The sequence below is a fragment of the Haemaphysalis longicornis genome, unplaced genomic scaffold (genome assembly GCF_048455015.1).
Source record: "Haemaphysalis longicornis isolate Haplotype H1 unplaced genomic scaffold, Haemaphysalis longicornis Haplotype H1 scaffold_7, whole genome shotgun sequence".
Lineage (NCBI taxonomy): Eukaryota > Metazoa > Arthropoda > Arachnida > Ixodida > Ixodidae > Haemaphysalis > Haemaphysalis longicornis.
The window spans coordinates 36,265,527-36,274,904 of record NW_027526422.1 but is presented as its reverse complement, the minus strand read 5'-3'; the positions used below and the strand labels follow the sequence as shown (position 1 = coordinate 36,274,904).

General features: G+C 48.0%; 2 protein-coding genes across 2 annotated transcripts; one reads left to right on the top strand and one right to left on the bottom strand.

The window, feature by feature from the left end:
• Positions 1-1,403: 1,403 nt before the first annotated feature.
• Positions 1,404-3,330, bottom strand: LOC144145224 (bolA-like protein 2). Its single transcript, XM_077676761.1, has 3 exons — positions 3,084-3,330; positions 2,773-2,867; positions 1,404-1,610 (listed from the first exon to the last, which is right to left on the bottom strand). The coding sequence occupies exons 1-3, from the start codon at positions 3,147-3,149 to the stop codon at positions 1,511-1,513; spliced, it is 261 nt and encodes an 86-aa protein (XP_077532887.1). The 5' UTR covers positions 3,150-3,330; the 3' UTR covers positions 1,404-1,510.
• A 234-nt stretch (positions 3,331-3,564) lies between these two features.
• LOC144145218 (ATP-dependent DNA helicase Q5-like) lies at positions 3,565-7,174 on the top strand. The gene has a single exon (XM_077676754.1). The coding sequence runs from the start codon at positions 3,944-3,946 to the stop codon at positions 6,773-6,775; it is 2,832 nt and encodes a 943-aa protein (XP_077532880.1). The 5' UTR covers positions 3,565-3,943; the 3' UTR covers positions 6,776-7,174.
• Positions 7,175-9,378: the final 2,204 nt, after the last annotated feature.

Sequence of the window (9,378 nt, the reverse complement as noted above, 5' to 3'; positions counted from 1 at the left end):
GTGACATCACAGGTTCTGTTCCGGGAAATGAGCTGGTGGGTCGCATGACCATTCCCGTTTTTCCTAATTATGTAGCTTATTTGAGCGAAGTTTACGTTAAAAGTGGTGTCAGTATGATTCTAACGAGACAATCTTTTGAATGAACCAAACTTGTGTTTTCTCTTCATGGCTCCTTTAAAGGAGTACTGACACGAAATTTCAAAGCTGAGATAACTATGTAAAACGCTTCCTTTTTATCAGGAGATATCTCCCAGCAAGTTTCAACAGCAACCGTTCAGCGAAACATATTTAAAATCCATTTTAATCTTCGCCCGCACGAGAAAGGCCCGAGCGGGTCGACGTGACATCATCTGCTACGTGCCCCAAACTGTCGACGCCGGGGCTCCCGTGACGAAGCCGACGTGCTGGCTGTGGTTGGCGCGCGCTGCTCGGGCGTGTGTACACGTCATGGTTTTGGGACTGACGTCATGCTGCCCGGGCCTGTGGGGACGGCGAAGACCTCGGCCGGTCTGGGCGCGCGCGTGCGCTCGCTCGCGCTTCCAGAGAGGCAGCGATACAGCAAGAATGGTGACGCCATGTGATACATGCTGTCATGGCGGCCGCTCGGCGTTTTTTTGTCGAAACCGAAACTGACACGAATAAACGACGCCGTAAATGAATGTTTACGCTGCGCTCGACCGTCTAATCTGTCATTCTATGATTAGTGGGCTGGTAGGCACGCATAGCAGAGAAAAAAACGTAACAAAAATTTCGTGTCAGTACTCCTTTAAAGCGTGCGTAGCTGTGTACAGTGCAGAGCTTTCTAAATCTGACAGTTTGCAGTTGAAGGCAGTGATAAAACAAGAACAGTGAAGCCGTGAAAACAGCTCCTTTTCAGAATGGTATGCATGGCTGGAGTAATATATGCCAGTTGCGAAGCTCCCCATAAACCCCCCATATTAAACACCAGTTCACAGAAGTTGGAGTAGTACTCAAGTTCTTGCGACTGCTTCCATGAGTCGTAAAAAAACCATAGAAACAAATTAACATTAGTCAATGTATTGTTGCCCAAGTTAAAAAATAAACCTTCATTTTGTTAGGGTGCAGTCTTAAATGTCTAGTAGTGTTCAATTTTTGTGCGCTAAATGCCATTTACTTGCCTCTTGCCTTCAACAAAGCAGCGGTGCTCGCACAGCCCAGATTCTGAAGCAAAGTTTTGCAACTGGCATATATTGAAGCAATCTATGCATACCTAGGAATTTTGTGTTGCCTATGCTAACTAACATGATAGTCAAAAAAAGAAGTTTGTAATTGTTCATGCACCTTGCAGCTGAGGGAAACAATAGCCAAAAGCAGAATAAGCAGATATTGCAACAAACAGGCTGTACTGGCATTCCACCAAAAGTACAGCTGAAAAAAGTGGGTACTTCAAAAGTTCGTGTATTTTGGCTTGGTGAACGAAAATGTTTTTGCAGGCCTAGTACTGCTGGCTACAACTGCACAGATGTGGCTCTAGGAAGCTTCGTAGTGGTTATCCTTTGCATTTCTCTTCCCACTGTGCTGGCGTGAGGGTCTTCTGTGAGAAGGCATGGATCACTTTCAGCTCTTCACAGAGAATGGTGTTCACCATCCTGAAAGCAGAAATGACCATGGATTTGTCAAAAAATTTCAACGGGTCACACGCAAGCCTTGGCATGATACTACCACTTAAAGACACCTTGAAGATAACGTGCAACTTCGCTCAAGTTGAAAAAGTGAGCCGTTCTACAGCTTCGTTTGATAGAAACTCTAACTGAGGTATCGGCATTTAAAAATTATTTGCTTACTGCACCATGATATGATGGCGCGAGAGACCTCCAACACTGGTGGAACTACCAAAAACAGCCAACCACTACACAGACTCCATGCCATCACGAAGAAGGCAAAACCTAGCAAAACCTAGTGGGGCGTTTTAGTGTACAATAACCGTAGGCCACTCAATAGCATAGTCGTTGACTTTTGAAACTTTTTTTTTTTTTTTCGGGCTATGAAGGCGACGTATCAGAAGCCTTGAACTCCTCACTTGAACCCTTGGTGTCTTCCCAGAAAATGGCGGACACACTTCTTTCAATTTCACAAACTACTGCACTGGCACAACAGCAACTTGATTGATGCAGTGTACCGGTTACTCATACCGCTCACCCCCGATTTAAGTTGCTTTTGCGCATTTTATGGCACTGTATACCTATTTGCCAGTCATCTTATTGATGCAGATTACCGGTTTGTATTTGATGCATTGAGTTCCAGCTGCAAATCCATAAAACTTCTCTTTGGTTGATGTGGTCTCCATCAGCAAATTGCAAAAGTTACACATGTAGTGTCACAAGCCCAGTGTGGAAAAGTGGTTTCCAAAACCTTTTTTTTTTCTTTTCCTCGTCATTGTATAATTGTCTGACATTCACTTTAAAATTAACGTGTGTTATTTCTGTAGAAACAATGAAATTTTTGACTGGAGCTCTGCTGTATGCCGCCGTCAGGATTGAATTATGGCTTTACGAGGCTTACCAAAAACGATTTTATATGTAATAGTTGTTCTCAAGGAAAACTTCTAGGATTTTGGTACATTAATTCCACTGCTCGTTTATGTTTTTTTTATTTGTCCCTCAGCTAACTGGGACACATGCGACACGATGACTATTTTTAGTGCCTTGGCTATGCACTCAGGTTCACTTTATTTCAGCCATAACCTCTGGGAATGTCATTATATCGACCACTTTCCCTCCTCCCACGTCCAATAGAAGCGAATCTGCACACCTGTGTCTCTCTAGCAGGCCCTTCCCTTCAAACTTAGGGGAAACGATGACTGCGTTGAACTTCGCGCCGCATCCGTCCGAAATATCCTCGATGTCCTGCAAGCAATGCATTTCACGATTTATGGCTCCTCTGCGTTTGCTTTGCACTCACACAGCTAAAAAAGGCACCGTATAGCGATGCCACGTGAAGGCTGGAGAAACAGAATTTTGAAGCGCAAGTTATTCAACTCGACCGAGCTGGCGAAATTCTCACTGCATGCTCAAATCGTAACGGTTCCTTGTCCCGCTTCCCCATATCTGACCGTCACTCACCAGGTGAGTAGCTTCAAGCTCTTTTTGGAGTTTCTCCTGTATGTATTCTTTCGTATACACGGGCATTTTCTTCAAATATATTCAACTTTCTCAACGAATGCAAGCACGGCTCCGCTGATCTGTACGACGCCAAGCAGACGCACGCCGACTTGCATTTAGTCCATAGAGCGATGAAATAGGTTACGCATGGGTAAATGATCAGTAGATAGATAATCTTCGCTAAGCCTTTTGTTTCGACCGGTTACTTCGGGAGCTCTGGTGAGCTGAGCTAACTCTTTTGTGAACGAGGGCGCGCTTGGTGCAGTTTTGCAGATTTCGCCACAACACATCTACGTGCGGAACTTTATGCACAGCCGGAGCTGAGTGAGGTACACGACTTGAGGAAGTAGGTCACTCAGCGCCCTCTTCTCATCGGAAGCACAAATTTATCAAAAAAAGCAAAGCAAGCACGTGTGTTTGTGCAAAAACAAACGCACATTGGTGATGTGCTCTTTGAGTTGGAACGTTCTGATTTCATGAGGCAAAGGCATCTGCCCTGTGCTGGGAAAGAGCTCCGTGGAGGTGAGCAACAAGCAACAGTTGATGGAGCATTGTTAACTGCTTTGTTTCTGCCTCTCAACCATCTCAACGTTGCGACTTCGCCGAAGGATGTTGTTGGCTTCGTCAGCTGTGTGGCTACCGCAAGCCATGTAGGCGCCGCCGCGCAGCCGTCGTGTTGCCTCGGAACTGGTGCATCAGCTTAAGCGCTTTTGGATAGCGCGTGCGAGGTTCCTGGCGCCATGATCCGATCAAAGTATATGCGTACGTCTCAAGTTGCAGGAAGTGCGGGACTCTCGAGCCGTTTTCTGTGAGGAAGCATCATGTCGGACTCGCCCGCTCAAGGTGGCGAAAAGCCGGTGTCGGCGGCAAGCATGGACCTCGAGAAACTTTCGCACGCACTGCGCGACGCCCTGGCGACGGTGTTTGGGCACAGAGCCTACCGTAGCGGCCTGCAGAAGAAGGCCGTAGAGGCGGTGGCACAATGCGGCCAGGATGTTTTTGTGTCCATGCCGACGGGAGCGGGAAAGTCGTTGTGCTTTCAGCTTCCTGCCGTAGTAACGCCGAAGGACAGCGTCACCATCGTGGTGTCGCCCCTCATCGCTCTGATGGCGGACCAGCTGCAAAAGCTGAAGACGTTGGGCGTTCGAGCGGAGACCATCAACTCGACGATGAGCTCCCTCGAGCGGCAGCGAGTGAGGCGGGACCTGACCAGCGAGAGCCCCAGCACCCGTCTTTTGTACGTCACCCCCGAGCAAGTGGCCAGCGAGAAGTTCCAGGCTGTCCTCAGCGCCCTGTACAAGGCCGGCAAGCTGGCGCGCTTCGTCGTGGACGAGGCCCACTGCGTGTCCGAGTGGGGCCATGACTTTAGGCCGGATTACCTGAAGCTGGGCAGAATGCGCGACATGTTCCCCGACGTCCCCATGGTTGCCCTCACGGCCACGGCTTCCGCCAAGGTATTCGACGATATCCTGGTGCAGCTGAAGCTGAGGCAGCCCGTGGCCATATTCAAGACGTCGAGCTTTCGTGCCAACCTTTATTACGACGTCGAGTTTAAGGAGGCTCTGGACGAGCCCTTTGAGAACCTGAAGAACTTTGCGTTGCGTGCTCTTGGTGAGGGCTGGGAGGACGAGGACCCCAAGCACAGGGGTAGCGGCATAGTGTACTGCAGGACACGGGATGCGTGCGAAGAAGTGAGCATGAAGCTCTCTTCCCTTGGGCTGGCTACGAAGCCATACCACGGAGGCATGAAGCCAGCAGAGAGGAAGGAGAACCAGGACGAGTGGACCAGGGGCCAGGTGCCGGTAATTGCGGCGACCGTTAGCTTCGGAATGGGTGTGGATCGGGCCATGGTGAGATTTGTAGCCCACTGGTCAGTGCCACAGTCTGTGCCCGCTTACTACCAAGAGTCCGGGAGAGCTGGACGTGACGGAAGACCGTCATACTGCCGGATCTATTACTCGAGGCAGGATAGAAAATCCATCACTTACCTGCTCAAGCGAGACGAAAGCGGAGCAAAGACGCCAAGAGCAAAGGTGGTGGCAAAGACGGCTGTCCAAGCCTTTGAGAAGATGGCTGGCTACTGCGAGGGAATGGTTTGCCGCCACACCGTGCTTTGCAGGGAGTTTGGCGACGACCTGAAGAGCTGTGGGAAAAACTGCGATGCCTGTACAAAGCCAAAGCAGCTGGAGGCCAGGCTCTCGTCATTCAAAGCTACCCTCTTTACGACAAAGGTTCAAAAGGAAAGTAAAAATGGTTTCGATAACGAACTGTACGGAGGCGGAAGATTCGGCCAGAAAATGGACACAGAGTGCTATGACGGGAGCAGTGGAAGCGAAGATGGCGGTAATGATAAAGCAGCCGCTGCCGAACTGTCGCAGCTTATTCAGGGTGAATTTGAGAAGCGTCGTTCAGCAAAAGCGGAGAAGCCAAAGTCAAGGACCATTCCAAAGAATTGCTCTGTCCTGGAGCCAAAGTGTTCAGCAATTAAAGAGGTTTCTGTTGAAATGCGCCAGGACTACCTGACAAAGCTGAAACAGGAGATGGAGCTGAACTTTGCTGCATACGAGTCGTTCAACGACGAGCCACAGCTCACACCCCGGCAAATCAAGAACTGTGCCGCAGAGCAGGAGCTGCTGATTTTCAAAACAAAGAAGAATGTGCACCTGTACAGGAGGGAGCTGGTGCAGTTGTTTGTAGCGCTCAGGGAGTCTACCCGGGCTGTGCAGCTTCACGAGCTGCTGCTGAATTATCACGAACCCAAGGCTGCAACCAAAGAAAAAGAAAAAACTCCACCCAAAAAGCTCCATAGCATCTTGGATTATTTTCCTCCTAGCAAGGATGACGAATCATCACAGTCATCTGAAGACAGCAAGGCAAGCAGCACTGCAGATGTTTCAATAAAGTCCCACGACATTTCACTCAAATCCCCAGAAATCGCCAAGAAGCCCGCAGTGGAAACGTCCAAGTCTGCGGAAATGGGCTGTTCAGACAATTCCTCGCTCAGCGAAAGCAGCAGCCCAAGCACGTCTAAAACCAACTTGGCTCCTCAACAGGACGACACAAATTCTAGTAAAGCCTTTGGCTTTGGAGACTCACCGACGACGACCACACCTTGCCCGAGTTCTAGCCCTAAGCAACAGGCTGATGATAATAGTGGTACGAAAATTCGGTACTTCTTTGAAGGCTCTCCAGTGAAAAACAAGAAAAGACAAGCGGAACATACTCAAGCAGATAAGGCAGTACCGCCTTCAGGCAAGAGACCCAAGCAGGATTCTGGACACGACGAGGCATTCGATTCTGACGAGTGCTCTGATACGCTGGAATCGCCAGAATACCACCATAAAGAGCGCCATCACGATAAAAAAAAGTCTGACAAGGACAAGCACTCTTCAGAAGCACCCTCATCAGCGGAGAAGCACGCCAGAAAGGAAGAGCTTAACCGGGCAGCGAGAAACATCAATCGATGCCTCTACCCCAAGTACAAAGACAACAGGCTGTCCAAAGAGCTCTTCAAAAAGGTCTGCAGGCTGCTCTCGCACAAGTTGGTCTCGGAGAAAAGGCTGGGCAAGAAGGCAGCCATGAAGGCGGTCGACAAGCTTTTCGAGGGCAAAGACGTCGTGACGGAGAGTGACGTTGACGAGCGGTGCACCTAGGGACGGAATTTCGTGATGCACATTTGCACACGGTCAGTTTCCTCATGAGCTGCCCAGGTTGCTATGGCGTGCTATAACTTTTTTTTTCTTATTCCGACTTCACTACGGTTGCAGCTTCAGTTTTCCACGTGATCGATTGCTGTTTCAAGGTTTGCGTGTTGCAAGATTGTTGTAAGGATATGCACCTACCACTCATTGATTGCTGTTTCAAAGTTTGCAAGCTGCAAGGGTGAACTGACTGCTGTTTTGAGGCTTGCCTGTTGCAAGGCAGCTCTTTTCTGTTCTGTCCGTGTTGCAAGGACGTGCGCTGACCGACCACTAATGCAAAAAAACTTCCTCTACATGAGCTGGTCTTTCAGATTCTATGTTTTTCCTGCATTAAAAGGGTGTTGAAGCGAGGCTTGGGGCTTCTGCAGCATGCAATTCAAAGTTGTTGTGCATTGGTCACATTGTGCTTCGGGGCCATCTTTACTGCAGAGCAGTGGTGGTGGTGCTTGCACTCATATGTTGGCACAGAAATGCAGCTGCATTGAAAGTATCCTTGGCTTACTAATTCCCTGCAAGTACAGTCAACTTTTGTAATTCAGTGCAGTTTTCGGCTCCATTGGGCAAAGTTTTGTAGCCAGTTATTTGATAAAACTTAGCGTGGTATCATTAAGTTAGCACAAACCAAACCGGTCGGTGAAATTCAGAGGTTGCCTGTACCTTTATAAGTATGCAGCAACCTTTTGTAACCAGCCTGTAGCTACCACAACAGTTCCAAGGCTAAGTTTTTTTGGAGAGGTAACATTTCTTGCAAGATGTCTCCAGAGGTTGATCCATCGTCTTGCTATGCTTTATCTGCTTTAACAACTGTGCTGGTGGGAGCTAAGGCGACTTGGATGCAGCTCCCTCCCGTCTCAAGGCGAAGGCCAACTTTACTGCACATAAGCATACCTTCTTTTGCATGCCGGCGGCTGCTGCTTTGAAGCTTGCATTCGTTACTATAGAACTTAGGAGAACGGCTGCAATAAGCACACTTGATGAGCCCAAATACCCCCATGGTAAGACATCACATTGTTTGGTGGAAGATATTTTATTGATAATCGCATTCACAACACAAAACTATGTTTATGCTCACGGTAACTTTGAGGACATTTTGGAATTGCCCTGGATCTCTGGTCAACTCGTGTTAGGAGAACTGAAAGCCAACTGTTGCTGTAAATGTAATGAAAATTTCACTTCTGCCTATGCTGGTGCAGCAAGTTGTTGTAAAAAGCTTGCAGTGTAGCGTCAGCCTCCTGCAGAGAACCATGTAGTTTGCAGTACCTTTGATAGGAACTTAGTACTTCAGCACTGCATACACTTGTGACCTGTATTGGCTCGCACGGAATTTGGGGGAACAAAACACACTTTGGAGGTCATTTTTTACGCTCTCGGGGTAAAGTCCATCCTAGTTCGCTTCTCTACTGCCTCGTTGCAAATCATACGGGCACTTTCCAGTACCCCATTTTTGTAATCTATCACATGTGGGACAATGAGCATGCATTTTTTGTATGCATTCCTGCCAACGGAGGTTCATGTCTGGTATGCTGGACTGCAATATTGGACATGGACGAACAGTGCACAAATGGAATGATGACACTGCAGTGCACATTCAAGGTGGAAAGCCAAACGGCTTCAGCAGTGCAGTAGAACCCTCCCGATATCTTCTTGATTGCGTTTCACCAGTAGTTGATTGCAAAAGCTTGTCCACTTTTTAACATTCAATAGATGAAAACATAATCAGTCCCCTGGGAGGGTTACTAGTAACAGGTTCTTACTTTATCACCTTGAGGTCCTGTTAACATGCATCTGCAAAAGTACATACTTCTCAAGAGTGCAGTCAGTGCTCATACAGTCGTACCATACCTCATCAGGCCCAAACGAGGTTCAGCTCCCTCCAGAAATTGTCCTTTTACGCAAAAACATTGCGAAGCTGTCGCACACGGCACACTCACATTGCATGAGTTACGATCACTCGGTATAGCTATAATGCTCCCAAAAGTACTGCACGGTTTGAAAAGCACGTAACACTGCATTGTATAAAGTGTTGAAGACCATTACTGGATGTCATGAAAATATAGAGAATTTTTAGAGCACCACAAAAAGTTATGCTTTCGTAGTTTCGTTGTACTGAAAGCACTACAACAGTTGAAGAATTGTTGCCTTGCTAGATGCTATCTGGCAGCTGCTAGTATAGCACGTGTCCTGGTGCCTAGAAGATCAGCTGGCGGTAGACAGACATTAAAATTAATGCGCAAGCAGCCAAACGCCAAGTCTGCATGACAACATCCAAGATTCATTCTTATCAGCTGGCAGTGGATTGTGTTTTCTTGTGGAGTAATAGCCCATACTGCAGGGTACCCCAAAATGAAAATGGCTGAACATTACTCGCACACATCAAATTCTCGGTTTCAGGGGAATTGAGTAACATGGTAAGAAAGCAGCTTTCCCAATTCGCATGTGCGCTGCTGAAGGAACCTGAACTATCACAATTTGGGCAGCTTTAGTCCATTTTGAGGCCTTTGGTGAGGCAGCCCCAGCCTCAGTAGTTAAGGTTGCCTGCCTGCTACACTATAGTT

Bases quoted from the DNA above. Each gene is read 5' to 3' on its own strand.
- LOC144145218 (XM_077676754.1), top strand. From the start codon at position 3,944: ATGTCGGACTCGCCCGCTCAAGGTGGCGAAAAGCCGGTGTCGGCGGCA.
- LOC144145224 (XM_077676761.1), bottom strand. From the start codon at position 3,149: ATGCCCGTGTATACGAAAGAATACATACAGGAGAAACTCCAAAAAGAG. The intron at 2,868-3,083 runs GTGAGTGACGGT...CATTGCTTGCAG, and splicing joins AGCTTGAAGCTACTCACCTG to GACATCGAGGATATTTCGGA. The intron at 1,611-2,772 runs GTGTGCAGATTC...TTCTGCTTTCAG, and splicing joins GGCCTGCTAGAGAGACACAG to GATGGTGAACACCATTCTCT.